General features: G+C 34.4%; 1 protein-coding gene across 1 annotated transcript; it reads right to left on the reverse strand.

The window, feature by feature from the left end:
* Nucleotides 1-1,335: 1,335 nt before the first annotated feature.
* On the reverse strand, nucleotides 1,336-15,935 carry LOC134251327 (E3 ubiquitin-protein ligase RNF14-like). Its single transcript, XM_062733721.1, has 14 exons — nucleotides 15,703-15,935; nucleotides 15,380-15,496; nucleotides 14,492-14,603; nucleotides 13,505-13,739; nucleotides 13,059-13,169; nucleotides 12,414-12,596; nucleotides 12,239-12,281; nucleotide 11,803; nucleotides 11,164-11,219; nucleotides 10,667-10,813; nucleotides 9,185-9,372; nucleotides 7,371-7,584; nucleotides 2,947-3,408; nucleotides 1,336-2,723 (listed from the first exon to the last, which is right to left on the reverse strand). The coding sequence occupies exons 1-13, from the start codon at nucleotides 15,781-15,783 to the stop codon at nucleotides 3,181-3,183; spliced, it is 1,716 nt and encodes a 571-aa protein (XP_062589705.1). The 5' UTR covers nucleotides 15,784-15,935; the 3' UTR covers nucleotides 1,336-2,723; nucleotides 2,947-3,180.
* Nucleotides 15,936-16,433: the final 498 nt, after the last annotated feature.

The raw sequence follows: 16,433 nt of genomic DNA on the forward strand, positions 1-16,433 counted from the left end.
AATGCCTTTCTTGGGGAACTTACATATTCGATCTCTTGACCTTGAAAACTGGCCCACTTTTTGCGAAAAATTACCTAACTTTAACAATGGCCGTAACTTCTGAACAGTTGGTACTAAGGCTTTCATACTTCACGTGTATTTATTGTAAAAACACCTTTCGAATAAATATATGTTCATCTTTTGGTCTTGACATTCGCGTTTGACCCACTTTTAAAAAAAATTAACCTTGGACATGACTTTTGATTAGTTCGAGCTATAACCTTCATATTTTACAGGTTTATTCACTGAGACGTGATATTTCAATTTTTGAACTTAAGCTTCCACCTCAAGATTTTGGATTTTGATATACTTTTGAAAAAAATTAACCTTGGTCATAACTGATGAAGAGTTGATGCTAAGGCTTTATTAATATTTCAGGTGTATTTTTATGACAAGATCGTAACCTGGTTAACTTTACTTTGATACTTTGACCTTGCAGTGAGATCCACATTTAAAAACTTAAACATAACCTTTGAATGGTTAGTGCTTGGGCTTTCATATTTCAAGGCGCAGTGGGTAGAGCGTCTGCTCTAGAATCGCGACGTTAGGAGTTGATCCTTACGCCGCGGGTTCAAATCGTACTGTGGGACGTGGAGAACGGTCCTACGGAGGGGACCGTATAAACCAAGGTCTTGTGTCGCAGTACTTATGCCCTGTTCAAGTTTAATTGTAAATTAATGCGAAGTGCGAATCAAACTAATGCGAATTAAATTGCGTTCACACGACAGCTAATGCGAAGTAAACTAATGCGAATTAAAATTTTATTTCGACAGTCAGGCGTGAGGAAGGCTATTATGACGTCATTTGCAAATCACGTCACCTTATGCAGAAGCAGATGCATTTGACATAATGTCACAGTGTCTGGAGACATATTTTAGTGATTAAAACATTTTTTCTTAGTTTTTGACTCAAAAATAGCACAAGTACTTAAAGTTGACCACCGACATGATGCATTTGACTTAATTTTGCCATTACGCATGCCCCACGAATTAGCCGCTTAGCGTTCACACAGAGATAATGCGAAGTAATTCAATGCGCAGTAAACTAATTCGCATTAAATTCCCCGTGTGAACGCTAAGCGAAGCTAATTCGCAGTAAACTTACGTTTAATTCGAATTAAACTCTCCGTGTGAACAGGGCATAAGGTACGAAAAAGATCCCTCAATGCTTAGATGCCCTGAATGCCGAGCATATGACAAAATCCTTTGCAGCTCTCAACCGGCAAGTGGTGGCGTCTCCATATGAGTGAAAAATTCTCGAGAGAAACAACACACAACAAAACAAACAACCAATCAATCATATTTCACAAGTCCTTTTTTTAAGATAACATTTTGCATCTCTAGACCTCGTAGCTTGACCTGCATTTGAAAAACTTTAATCTTTGGCAACAGCTGCCACTCGGAAACACGATTATTTCACAAACTTTCATCTTGTTCAACTTCATAATAATTGTTAGGCTATTATTTGCACCCTGAAACGGATTTTCCCTCGATCACGACAAGGAGTACATGGCAGGTGTGACTGGTTTGTAGGGGATGCTCACTCCTCCATGGCACCTGATCCCCTCTGGTGCCTTTGGAGGTCCATGTTACTCTGCTCCCGATGTGTTGAGCTCGATTACTATTTGTTATCTCCATTTTTCATGCAGTTAGGTGAAACTATGGATACCAAAGCTTATGTTAGTCCGTTTCCACATATTTACTTTCAACTATAAAATACACATTTACCTTTGTTGCGTGACAAATATAAAAGAAAACAAAATAATTGAAAATAAGAGTAAAGAATGGATGTAAAAATAGATAGTATATGATAAAAAATTCTGGAGGGATTTCTTAACCTAACAGTCAGTATAAATATAACGGTCATAAATAAAGAACAATATACATTAAAAAAAATCAACACTGCAGTCACAAGGATGAAAACCCCAATAAGAACATGTTAAAACATTAAAGCTGTTTAAAAATGTTAATATTAAATGAATAATTTCCAGTGAAAACAAAGTTAGATAATCCCACTCACTTATTTGTTCGTTTTTTCTTTTGTTATTTTCGTATTCTTGGGCAAATTCTCGATTTAATCTACAGTATATACTCTAGAACATTAATTTACACAAACAGTTCTACATCATCGCAAGCTTTGACATGTGTTGTTCCTGTGAACTGAAGTTAGGGAATTAATTTTTGTGTTAATTTAGTGGGCTGAATAAATTAAACCATGTCTGTGATGAGACTGTAGCTCTGTTGATCTGTGCTAAAAACAAAGGAAGAAAAGCAACATTGCTAGCAAAGCTATCCCAGTCATTCATCTGAAAAAAGTAGGTCAGATCCAGCACCTTAAAAAAATTGGTAGTGTGGAACCCTTTGTTCATCATCCTTGCAATAGGGCTATTGGATACTTGAACATTCTCCAAAGTATTAACCGTGTGTCTGGCAATACAGCATTTGACACCAATCAATGTTTCAAAGAATTTCATGTATTAAAGACAGCTTACTCTGTGCAAGAGAGTTGAGTAACACTTAAATAACATGAATGTTTATGATAAAGTTTCCAGTCCTAAACCCTCCTTATAGCTATAAAATGAAATATGTTATTTTTAAAAAAAAAAAAAAAAATCTTTTGACAGTCTGGCCCTTTTCTGGTGTTCTCATCTGAACAAAAAATACAATATTCAGTATTTCAGATTACTGTATAAGGGATTAATTTCACGGATTGTAATTTTCACATTTTTCTCTTCTTTGACACAGTCACGGTTTCTTGAATTCGCGGAATAGGTATATGATAAAAGTTTCCTCCTTTATCTATACCTATTGAAAACTTATTCACTGTTTCTTGAATTCACGGATCTATTAATACCGTGAATATAGCGAATATTAACACCGCGAGTTATTTTCCCCCTATACAGTATACACAACATCTGACAGGTAATATTGTACTAAACATTCAGAATTCTGATGTCATATTTGGAGTTGTAACATCATAAAATAATAGATTTCTGTTAAAATTAGTGCCAAATTTCTGGCACTTACAAATTATATCAGCCTCATTCACTTCCATTTAGCAGTTTTAAATATTTTATCCAACAGTTCTCAGAAGAATATTTCAAATGTCCTTCATGTATACACCGCTATAACATGCTGTCTGTCAGGACGAATGTTGTTTGCAGAGACTTGGAGGAGAGAAATGTTTAGTGATCGGGTTTTCAGAGATGGCCTTTTTGCACTGAAAACAAGTACTTCGTGAGCAGTTCCAGCAGCGTATGATGTTATCGTTATTGTTTCGGAGATTTTTTTGCTTGCAGAATGGACATCTCAGTAAGTTATCTCTCTGTGATGGATCTACTGCCAGGGTCATTTCAATCTTCGCAAAAATCTATTAAAAAAAATAAATGAAATTAATCATGATATGGATGTACCTTATTCAGAAGAGTTTTGGTGTTTTTATTTTCTTAATGCCTTAATGCTCATCTGAGTATACTCAGTACTACAAGGTGAAGGAGCCAAAGAAGTACATGTATAAAATAAAACAAAATAAACTGAGAAATGAAGCTATGCTGCCAAACTGCAGAAGATTTAGGATAATCAGAAACCAATGAAATTAATAGTCTTGTAACATAATGTATATCTATTTATTTGCAAGTACAGCAAAACTCGGTTATAACGAAGTCACAGGGACCTATGAAATTACTTCGCTATATCCGTAATTCGTTATAACCGTATAAGAAATTCATTAAATTTATATTGTTGGGGATTCAAGATGACTTCGCTATATCCGTAAATTCGCTATATCCGTGTTCGTACTAAGCGAGTTTTGCTGTACTTGCCTCATTTTTTTTTACTAACAACAAGTCTAAACAAAACAATAGTGCTTTAGCACTTTTAGTAAACCCAATTTACAATGGCCTGTCTTGGTCTTTGAGGACTATTTCACAAATCTGAGTAAAACCCATGCATGGACATAGAAGGATACGAACTTATGATATCTGAGTCTGACTGTAAATCTATACTAAACAAAAGGCCCATGATGCACCTGGGGGTTTCAAAGATGATTTTAAATAAGTTATATTCACAAATTTGTTTTCTATCCAATTTTTGCTGAATCTCTCCCCTTCCTTTTATGTTTTCATGAAGAGAACATTTGGTACAAAATCACTAATGATCAATCAGTTTTAACAATATTTGGTGTAAATTTCATGCAATTTCACCATGTACATACATTAACCTGATGCACCTAGTACCTCACACAGAAATATTATAAAACAATGCCCCTTTAGTCTTGTCCACATACTGTATACAGGGAAATTTAATTTCCATCCCTTTAGCCCTATACTCACAAGTGGGAATATTTAAGACAGGGTGAATTCAAAGAAGACCATAAAATATCTTAGACAGAACCATGATTCGATGGATTTGAAAAAGGGCAAAATTGTGAAAGAGGGATGGGGGGACACTTTCTGTGCAAAGATAGACATAATATAGGCATTGAAAATTGGGGTTTAACTTTTCTGTTTGTTTAGCCCCCCCCCCCCCTTTTAATTAGCCACCCTACTTTCAATTTTCCAACACCTATGTATTGGTTTAAATAAAACAGAACACTAAATCTGTAGTAATGGAGAATTTTATAAATTAACAGGGACAAGAAAAGACCTACTACAATAATCATGCACTTTTTGAAGATGTGTATTGAAAATGGTGCATGCTGCAAGAGAAAGCAGTTTGTCAAGAGATTGGTATATTTGGTATATTTTTTCATTGTGCAACTATAACAAGAGGCCCATGGGCCTTATAGGTCACCTGAGCATTATGAAACAACTTTCCAGTTATTGAATTTGATTCATGTTTTAAGCCAGATGCTGTGGCATTCACAATTTTGAAAGAGGTCCTGTTGATCATCATAAAAATACACTTAGCAGTTGCTTAGCTTGGTTACTTAATACCCATAGGCAGGGTAGGGGAACAAAAAATGCATTTCAACTAATCAATAATATTCAGCAATAATCAGTAGTGCCCTTACCACACATGAACCCCTGACCCTTAGGCCTAGATCCACACACTGCACAATTTTTGAATAGGCATCCTTGCTTTTCAAAAATATTTGATTACTACCAAGGAGAAGATTTCAAACAATTCATTCATTTTCAGTATATAAGTACAACCCCCCCCCTCTATGGTACCCCAGACCCTGAAGCCTTGAAATTCACAATTCTGCAAGATTAGGGCCCTTGCTCATCATAACTATATAGGTAGTTCATCTGCTTCATACCCAGAGACAGAGAAGAAAATTTTCAAAGATTTAATGTAATTTCATTATATAATCAATAGAGCCCCGCCCTAACACCAAAACCCCTGACGCTGGGGCCATAACACCAGAAAAAGGTGAAATTTCCCTGAGTGGTGGAATTATGTGTAAACAAATAAATAACAATTTTAAAAAGAGTTGCTATTTCTTGATCTTTTTATTATTTCATCATAATTATGTACTTAGTTAGTTTATTTTATTCTTTAAATGAAATACAGAGAAAACAATTGTTTTTGCAAGTGGGAATAGGTGGCATGTGAGATTTTAATATATAATCAAAAGAGCCCTGCTAGGGCCATAACACAAGATACCCTGACCCTGGGGCCATAAAATTCACAATTTTGGTAAAAGCACTCTTGCTCATCATAACTATGCACTTAGTTTAAGTTAGTTTATTTAATACCTACATGTAGGAGGAGAGAATAAGATTTTCAAAGAATTCATGTATTTTCACTATATAATCAATAGAGCCCTGCCCTAACACCAGAACCCCTGACCATGGGGCTATAAAATTCATAATTTTAGTAAAAGCACTCTTGCTCATCATATTAACTATACACTTAGTTAGTTTATTTAATACCTAGGAGCAGAGAAGAAGATTTTCAAAGAATTCATGTATTTTCACTATATATAATCAATAGAGCCCCGTCCTAACACCAGAACCCCTAACCCTGGGGCCATAAAATTCACAATTTTGGTAAAGGCACTCTTGCTCATCATAACTTTGTACTTAGTTGGTTTATTAAAGACCACGGAACATTAACTGGCAAAATTGGAAATATACAGTTTACGTCATTTTTATCTGTCACAATAAAAACATTCAGTGATAGACAACGAAATGGGCGGGTACAATTCGACGCGGACGTTTGGAAAACATCAGATTGAAATAGCAGATCAAAATTCATTTTCAATCCACCTGAGCTGTTTTCAAAGCAAAGAGTGAATGTATGATCCAAAAATCAACTATATTTCAACTCCCAAATACATATTGTTTGAAGTTCACATTAATATATGAGTTTTAGCTTATAATTTTAAGGACGCGAAATATCATACAAGACAAAGATTATTTTCAGGAGATATTTGATTCTAGAAGGGGGGGGGGGTAAAAAATTGTCGAGTCAGGTCATAGCTTAACATGACAATATATTTTATTTCTAGGATTATAAGAGTGCATGAGTTTTATACTTATTCTCACTGAAAACTGTTGGACAACTTTATTTAAAAATCGTTCAACCCCCCCCCCACCACCACCACCAACACAAAGATATACATATATTTACCAAACAGAAATGAAATATTTCTCCCTTAAATATTTATTCATTTAAAACACTGGACAAAAAAATTCAAACTGTACCAAAATTGAAATTATTTGTCTTCTGGGTCAATCAGTAATAATGTGCCTTCTAGCGTAGCTGAGGTGGATTGAAAATGAATTTCGATCTGCAATTTCAATCCGATGTTTTCCAAAGGTCCGTGTCGAATTGTACCCGCCCATTTCATTGTCTATCACTGAATGTTTTGCTTGTAACAGATAGAAATGACGTGAGCTGTATATTTCCAATTTTGCCAGTTAATGTTCTGCGGTCTTAATACCCAGGAGCAGAGAAGAAGATTTTCAAAGAAATAATGCATTTTCACTATATACTTACAATGTATTTAGCCCTGCCCTAGCACTAGAACCCCTAAGCCCAGGGCCATGAATTTCAAAATTTTGGTAGAGAACTCTATGCTGATTACAATCACGCAAACAGTTTGACTGCTTGATGTCCAGGAGTACAGAAGAAGATTTTTAAAGATTGCATTAATTTTTGTGGTTTTGGCCCCAGGGGGGCGGGGATCATGAAATTCACAATTTTTGTTCCCTTTCACCCATTGATGCTTTCTGCCAAATTTGGTTGAAATTGGTTCAGTGTTTACAGAGAAGAAGCTGAAAATGTTCAAATGTTAACAAATGTTAAACGACGGACGACGACGGACGAAAACAGATAGCAATAGGTCACCTGTGTTTACTCAGGTGACCTAAAAATCAGAATTACCGGATTTTGAACTCTCTCTCGTAGATGTACAGGTCTAAACATAACAGGTATGTCTACTGCTCCACCATCATTGTAAAAGTTGTTTTCCTCAAACGTTTGTGGAATCGTGGTCAAAGCACATTCACCAAAATGTTCATACGACTCCCTTGTAATATCTTTACCACAGGCCCAGCACATACTGTGATTACAATAAACGCAAGTAACCTTGTTACATCTGAAAATATAAGAAATACAGAATGTTAACAAAGAACAAGGTTCACTTTTGGCTTATTTTGGCCCTGTAAATTTCTGAAAAACTGAAACTGCTTAATTTTACTTAACAATGCATTAAGTATCATTTAGACTTTTGGTGATTGCATGTCTATCAAAAATGATGTAATTTTCTGGCTAGTCAATGCAGTATGATGACACAAAATGCATCAGTTTCCTCATATTCTGAAAAAGTTGACAAAAACAGCCACTTTTTAAAGCTATTTTTAATATTTAATATAGAGCGCAATCTCTGATCTAAAATTGTCAACCAGTAAATAATACAACCGTTTCTGAGTATTACAAGACATGATTTATTGTTACGATCATAAGGTGCGCTCATATTATTTTTCTTCTCTGAAAGTACTCAAATATACCTGTTTACATTAAAATCCAAGAACATTACAAACCCATAAAGCCTGTGTTCCAAGACCTGGAGTTTAAGGAGAAAAATTTTAATAGGAAATGAAAGTATTAAGTCTCTACTTTATTTTGATATCTAAAATGGATCATAAAGTGTTGATAAATTGGTATATCTACAGGATCGTTTTATGCATAAAGTGAACCGAGCTCTTTGTCATTAATTTTCATCACTAATTTAATAGCATTTTTTTTAATTATTTGAATTTTTAGTCAGAATTGACAAAATTTAAAGAGCATGCATCTTTAATATTAAAAGAATGTAGACTTAATAATATTGGTAAAGAGGAGAATTTATGCTACTTGTAGGCAATGCTTTCACAAAGAGCTAAAATGACCTTGACTCTAGAAATGTGGGTGAAGATCCCTACCTATTCTTTATCCAAAGGCACTCCATAAATAATAATTATATGGTTCTGATTGTGCCTAAAGAGTACAGGATAAATTTACAAGTTAAATTGTAAATATACTCTGAACACAACTTTTTTTCACAGTTTTCTTTTTACCTTGCCCTTTGATCAGAAATACATGTATTGGTTCAAGGTCTCTGCATATCCTTTCCTCACAAGCACCTTTGGTGTGAAGTATGGTCCTAACTGGGTCAAAGGGAGAAGAACAAGGATTAAAGGTCATTCCACAACAAGGATTTAAGGTCATTCCACACTCTCCTTAAAGCACTCTTTAGGTGAAGTATTAACCAGAAGGGCCAGGGGGAAAGAAATTAATCTCACATGAAGGATTTCAAAAATGATCTGCTTTGACCTTGACCTAAATTTGAGCAAGATTTTAAACAAAGGTGTTTATTGAACTTGACCGTTGACCATAAAACTTCATTTGAGGTAACTGGACTCTATGCACAGCCTCTACCCATGGCCACTTATTAAGTATGAACCAAATTAGGCCAAGAAAAAAAATTAATACATATAGTCAGGACAAGCGATAGATGGAAAGACTCCAGATGTCCAGACTGATCAATGTATAGCATCAGACAAGGGCCCCTTATGAACCCCCCAAAAATTGTTAGGTTGCATAAAATAAGGATTTCTCTTTTTAGAACAAACATGTACTTCTAACTCTCAGATTAACTTCCATTTTTTTTTAAAGATTGTTCATGTATCATAAATTTGATCTTTTGGACATCATACCCAGACATTTTTGAGATGTCCAGTTTACAGTTTGGGCATGGTCTTGAAGTTTTGGCTATGATGTCACGGCTGAGCTTTTCTTCACGTTTACGGGCCATTCTCCTTAGTTTTTCATCTTTAATTTTCTTTTCAATTTCGGTCATAGGCAATTCCTTCTCATTTTCTTCCAGTTCTGCATAACATTTTCCCTGCCAAAGAAAATGAGTGATTCACAGACTCTGATGTGATAATTACATTGATTATTTCTTTTTATCCCCCCCCCCCACAATGTTAACAAGATAGTATTTTTTTCTGAAATATAACAGATTTACTGAAAAATTAATAAAACATGAAGGGGCATGATTTAAATAAGTTTAGTAAAATTGTGTTCATAATTGAACTCAAAAATTTTTTAAAATCTGGGAAAAATATTTTATTTTAATGAGTCCAGAATGGCACAATATCTTAACTTATCCCAGTAAAAAAGACTCTTGTAAATTGACATATCATAGCCCTGTCAATCTTTTTTGTACCATACAGTTACATGTATTAGTTTAGTTGTCTAATAGCAGAAAATTTTGTACATTTAATTTGATTTGGAAAAAAATTGCAATTTAAAAATGGAAAACTGAGGAATAAAATCACAAAATTTTCCAGTACAGAAATGGCCAGTGACATGGATTATGCCTACTATACAGTGCTCAATACCGACACCCAGCTTTTATTTTTATATTTACATTGGATATATCAATTGCAAGTCATAAATATGCATCACAGTAACATTTGCACATTTATTTGAAAATTGTAGCCTTGTTATTCCTCATACATTAAAACATGCTTATAAAGAATCGATCAACTCTTGCTGCAAAGTGATTTTCATTCACCTTGACTTTAAAATATATCGAATTGATCATACACAATTTTTGTTTGTTTGTTTTTAATTTAAAAAAAAGAGAAAAAATATGTGACTTTATAATCTTTAACCTTTAAGTTAAAGTCACGTTTGGATCATGATGTATGTGACAAATTCCTGCAGTCACAGCTTGCATTGTCTGAATAAATGTAATCTAATGAACCAAGGCTATATTAAGTCAAGGCCTAAATATAGCCTTCTGCATTCTGACATCTTGAAAAGCATTGTGACATCATATTCAGTGGAATATGTTTAAGACATGGTACCATGGTTTCAACTGCAGACATATCCCTCATTTTGGAGGTCAAATTTTAAACTAGGTTGCAGGAAAAACAAAATTTTTGATTACTCTCATGAAATATATATGAAAAATCTGTTAAAAGAAGTATAACTGTATCAAAAAAAGATTTAAACTCTGACCTGAAGTTATCTCAAAGGATAGAGTCATGTATACCAGGTATCACATATTTTGGCACAGTAATACTTGGTAGAAAATCAGAAATTTTTATATCATTTGGATTCTCCTTGCATTTTTTTCTCTATCCACACTTTTATTTTCAAACTCATGTCTGTAATCAGAGTTTATTTACCTGGTGCCATGGTTCCTGGCACTCGGTACAGAAGCTGTAAACACACGCCACACAGTGACCCAATTTAAGCTCAGCCTCCTTTTCCTGAATGACAGGGTTGTGACAACGGGGACACCAAACAATGTCCCCCATACAATCCAGTCCTTTCTGAAATGTGAACTGTCTTTGTAACTACTGGTGTGATTCAAAATACTGAGACGGGAGCTGTGGTAAAACAGTTGAAAAACATCAAAGCATAATCTGACCATATACAAGTATTGACTGAACCAGAACCATTTTCTTTTTATCCGTTTTAGATTAATGAATTGTACCTTAAACAGATGATGAAAAATACATTTACATAGACTTTTACAGTTTTAATGTTCAAATATAGTTGAAGAGTTCATGAAGAGGTGTACTGTGACTGTTATATTCTTAGCCAATCAAGGTCTAGCTTTTTACCGTTTAGTCTCAAAATCACAAATTTTATTATTTTTTTTTAGTACAATAAGACATACCCTTAACGAGAGTGTTTCATATCTTTCACGCTCCTCATCAGTAAGGTTAGACAACACTACAAATGGGGGAAAAACAGCAGTTTTACACCTATACATCATATAAAACAAGAGGCCCATGGGCCACATCGTACTGAAGCTTTATATATACAGATTTCCCCTTTGTTATACATAATGCATCCCCACCCTACCCCACTGATCATAATTTAGACATTTTGTTACACTACCCCATGATCCTTCCATGGGCACATATGTTTCAGATTTTTTGGCCCAGTGGTTCGACTGGTTCCTGAGAAGAAGATTTTCAAAGATTTTTCCTATATATTTCTATGTAAAATATTGTTATAACCCCTTCCCCCTAAACAATCCCTACAATAATTTTACACTACCCCAAAATGCACATAAGCTTCACTTTTTCTGGCCCAGTGGTTCTGAGAAGAAGATTTTCAAAGATTTTTCCTATATATTTCTATATAAAATTGACATTGTGGCTGCCTTTGCTGACATCAAATTTAGAATCTACATTATACCAGGATGCTTCCACATAATTTATATTGGCCCAGTGGTTCTTGAGAAGAAGATTTTCAAAGATTTTTCCTATATATTTCTATGTAAAACTTTGATTCCCCATGGTGGCCCCACCCTTCCCCTGGGGGTCATGATGTGAACAATTTAGAATCTACACTATACCAGGATGCTTCCACATAAGTTTCAACTTTTCTGGCCCAGTGGTTCTTGAGAAGAAGATTTTCAAAGATTTTTCCTATATATTTCTATATAAAACTTTGATTCCCCATTGTGGCCCCGCCTTTCCCCCGGGGGCCATGATTTGAACAACTGTCTACACTACCCCACAATGCTTACATAAGTTTACTTTACTGGCCCAGTGGTTCTTGAGAAGAAGATTTTTTAAAATCACACATTTTTGTCTTTTCTACTTCTCCCCTTGCGAGGGGATATGTCCCTTCATTTTAACAATTTCAATTTCCCTTTAGAGAAGGATGCTTTGTACCAAGTTATCAAAATTGGCCCAGTGGTTCTTGAGAAGAATCGAAAATGTGAAAAGTTTAGACAACACTACAAATGGGGGGATTTCTGATTTACAGTCAGTTTCTGGACACCTGAAAGGCATATCATATAAAAAAAGCATTATATAATTTTACCAGGAAGTATGTGTTCATGTACTATAAAGTTTGAAACAATGGAGTTTTGGCATGATATCTATTTCTTGGTTATAAAATATGAAGACTCACAGAAGATTTAAGACGTTGCCATCCTTAATGTGTGTTCTGCAATGCTCATTCACACAGGTCTGACAGAAATGATGTTTACAGGGCTTTAACCTCAGAAAACTGGTCCCTGTCTGCTGATCAAAACATATCCCACACTCCTGTTCATTCTGTTGAAATTCCTCCTCATCTCGATGCTGGTCATACCTGAATTTTTCACACATACGTAGAATGACTTAAATTTACCACACATTCAGACGATGGCCTAAATTTATCACACATTCAAACTATGATCTAAATTTACAACACCTTAATAAGCTTACCACACATACACATGTAAATACCGTATATAAGGAAATTTTCAGCTCCCATTTTATTTTTGCCCCTTTCACCCTTCCCTCATTTGGGTGAATATAAAATGGAGTGAATTCAAAGTATAATTTCTTTAACTAAACTATGACTGGGCATATTTAAAACGGGGCAAAATTGTTCACAATTGTGAAAGGGCAAAAATAACATGGGGCGAAAATAACCACATTTACAGTACCATGAATTAAATTGAAAACAGTATCCATGACAATTTAGCTTCAACAAGAAAAAAAATCATCTGCAAATTTATTCAGTGTAATTCCCTGGTATAAGAATATTTTATACAGGTCTAAAACTTACCTCATGATACTTGTGACAGCTTCCTCTATTTGCATATAGTCAGATATAACTCGGGTGTCCCCATCCTCAAAATCATCTTGCAGCAATACTTTATCTCTCAGACCTAGGTGTCTATGAAGACAAATGAAATATATATCACTCTATATTCTAAAAAATATCAGGTTCCTAGCTATTCATATTATCAGTGGTATGCAAAAGAAAACTGGTTTTTGTTTTCTTTAGCTGCATATTAACTGACTGAATGATATACAATCAAACTTTGTTATCTTAAAGTCAGTGGGACTGAAAGAAAAAAAAATTAGAAATATAACAGAAGATTTGAGATAACTAGGGTAAAATACTTAAAGGAAAAGAGGTTTGGGCATCTAAAACACTTTGACATATCCATTGAATTTGAGATACCAATGTTCAAGATTCTGAAGTTCAACTGTTTAAATGGACCTTACTCTGTGACATTCTCTTGTAGCCAGGTGATCCATGTAAACAGAATTGGCATGGACATTGACTCCTCCCACAACCTGTCCATCATTTCACACAATGAGGTCATCTGGGGTGAGATCAACCAAGGACAAGACATGGTAAACTTTGGAGGGGCACTACTAGGGTATTCATGGGGGAGCACAAAAGTTAAGCTGATTGGGTATAAATACTTGACATTTAAAGAAGCAATAATCCTCATTCCTACAAAAGTTAAAGAAACTGACAAACAATGCATTTTCATATTGCTGCTGCAAGATAAAATATTTGGCCAAATGTAAGAAAATGTAAACATATTTCTCATACTTTATAAGATCTTCTGTGCAAAATTTTAAACCCTTTATTGTGCACGGAAAGTACCACAGAATTCAAATACTGTAAACGTGGAAATTTTGACAATGTGCTAATTTTGACTATATGGACGATTTTTCTTTTCTCATCAAAATTTGCACTTGTCAATCTTCAAATCATATATATATACAGACAAATTGTACAACTTTATATTTCTCGGCTTTCACCTATTTATAAGTTACTGTTAATATCCTTTGTACGTGTAATTAGTTATGAAAACATAGTGATATATAATCACACTTTTTAAAAACCATTGAATATAAATTAATGTATCAAATACTTGCATGTGTAACTTAGCGTAATTATCACGCCGTGCTTTATCAAATTTGTCACCTCAGGTAATTGATCACTAACAATGAAAATCAAAGTACAAAAGGGTAATTTATGTAACCGAGTCTTACACACTTATAGGGTTTGTACAATCTTACACACTGTAGATGGTCTAACTCTAACTCTGAAATTCATTTTTGACTTTGTGAATTCAAAGATACATTCAAATTTAACACTTGTCAAGCACTCGTCAATATAACCACGTTTACAGTTAGGAAAGTTAGGAATTTTCATATGGAATACAGCTTTTAACATTCAAATTTCAAAGCATTTACCAGAGTCAGATCTTCTGAAGACAGCGGGGTCAACATCTTTCTCCAGCTCTTTAGATGGCATACATATGTCCACTGTCACTGTTCTACCAGAGTTATCAACAGGAATGGCTACCTGCAATATTAGAAGGTGTTAAATGTGAAAAAGTTGATTTAAGAAATCACTGTCTAGTTAGTATAGTATGCCAGGGCATTTTCTCCTTTCCTGTTACAGAAAAAAAATTTGATGCTAAGGATTTGAGATTTTTGGAATTAAAAAGGTGAAAGTCCTGACCAGGAGGTAATGAAACTTGGGTTGTGTCTTCCAAATCAGATATAAAGACAATTTAAGAGACCATAATTTTAGCTGGATCCTAGAAACAAGTTTAAATTACTAAGGCCTAGAAAAAAAAAATATGCTTGTTTCCGCTTTCAGGCTGAAAAAATATAGGGTAGGTAGGTAGGCAAATTTTTTTTTTTGAAATTTTTTTTTTTGAAATTTTTTTTTTTTTTTTTCTCTTTAATCCTGTTACAACTTAGAAGTAACATTAATGACAAAAGAAATTGTGTTTTCAAGATATTCAAGGATTTAAATTGTAATAGATGGTACAATAATTTCTGTCTTGAAAAGTACAATGTATACTTAGAGTGAAGAGTGAGAGATCTTGCACTTCAATGGGACAAAAGCAAGAAACTAAAATTTTTAGCTGGATCCAAGAAATAAATTTATTAATAAGTCTTAAAATTTAAACAAACACTTTTTTGAAAGGCCTAATGTCCTAAAAGTTAATAAGTACTTTCCATAAAAAGATCGACAATACAAGTGAGGACTACAAAGATCTGAATATGCCATGAACCCATTAACATCCCCTCCCCCTACTAAATGTAGAGAGGTGGATGAGAACAACTCACCTGTATAGAATAGACTCCATCTGTTGGGTTATCATCCACATCTGTTTCTGGACGACAAAGAACATTTAATCCTACCACTCCCTCACCAGGTCCATATATTGATTCCAAAGCTAGCATCTATATAAATACCAAAAAATTCAATAATAAACTCTAAAGTTTAAACAAAACAGGCTCTTGTCATTTGGCAAGAGTCAAATAGGAAAGCAGCTTGCCTGTGAACATTTTTCCAGAAATTGCAGGTAACTAAGCAGTAGCCAATCAGTCAATGCAGTCTTGCTTTCAGAAATTGAAACTTTCAATGATTGTTTTATAATATTTTTTACCTCATCGCTCTGTTCCAAGTAGTTGTTCTTGTGATGCAACGCCCACTGTTGACAACCGTGCTCAACACCTCCTGTGGCCATTTTAGAAGTGTTCCGATTATGTCATCATGTACAAGTACTGTACATCACCTGTTGCAACTTAACTTAATTCATAAAAGATTGCACAACACACACATCACAGTTACATTATCGATGGTGATTCTTGTTTCACTTTTAATGTTTGTTTGTTGTTGTTTCGCAATACTTCCGGTTTTATAGAATTAGATAGCTCGACCGAAGTTTCTTCAGCTATAACAACCTCTCTCGTAAAGGGAGAAAACATACTAGATTATACTTAAAAATTGCGTAAATATTGATACTTTTGTATACTGTATGTTTTTAAATGAGGTTGAAAAACATAAACAACTAAAATTTGTGGAAGAGAGATGGGGGGGGGGTGTCCTTTTAACCAGCCTCCAGTCCTCAATGGTGCTGCACTCTGTCAACTGAAATACTCCTGAAATGTGTTTCAGCTTACGGAAAAAATTGCAGAAATGGAAAAATAAAAGATGTTAAGTTAAAAAATAGGTCAATCTTGAACTTTCAGCTTATGGCCTTAAAAGTCAATAGGGGTCCTTTTATGTTGAAGAAATCCACAATTCCTTGTTTCTCTAATTACAATTCGATCTGTCAATAAATTTACTCTCTAAAACTATCACTAGCCAATTCACCAGTCCAATATGTAGTAAAGT

The sequence above is a fragment of the Saccostrea cucullata genome, unplaced genomic scaffold, assembly GCF_032062105.1.
Source record: "Saccostrea cucullata isolate Sc308-1 unplaced genomic scaffold, CSIRO_AGI_Scuc_v1 ctg197, whole genome shotgun sequence".
NCBI classification, from domain to species: Eukaryota; Metazoa; Mollusca; class Bivalvia; order Ostreida; family Ostreidae; genus Saccostrea; species Saccostrea cuccullata.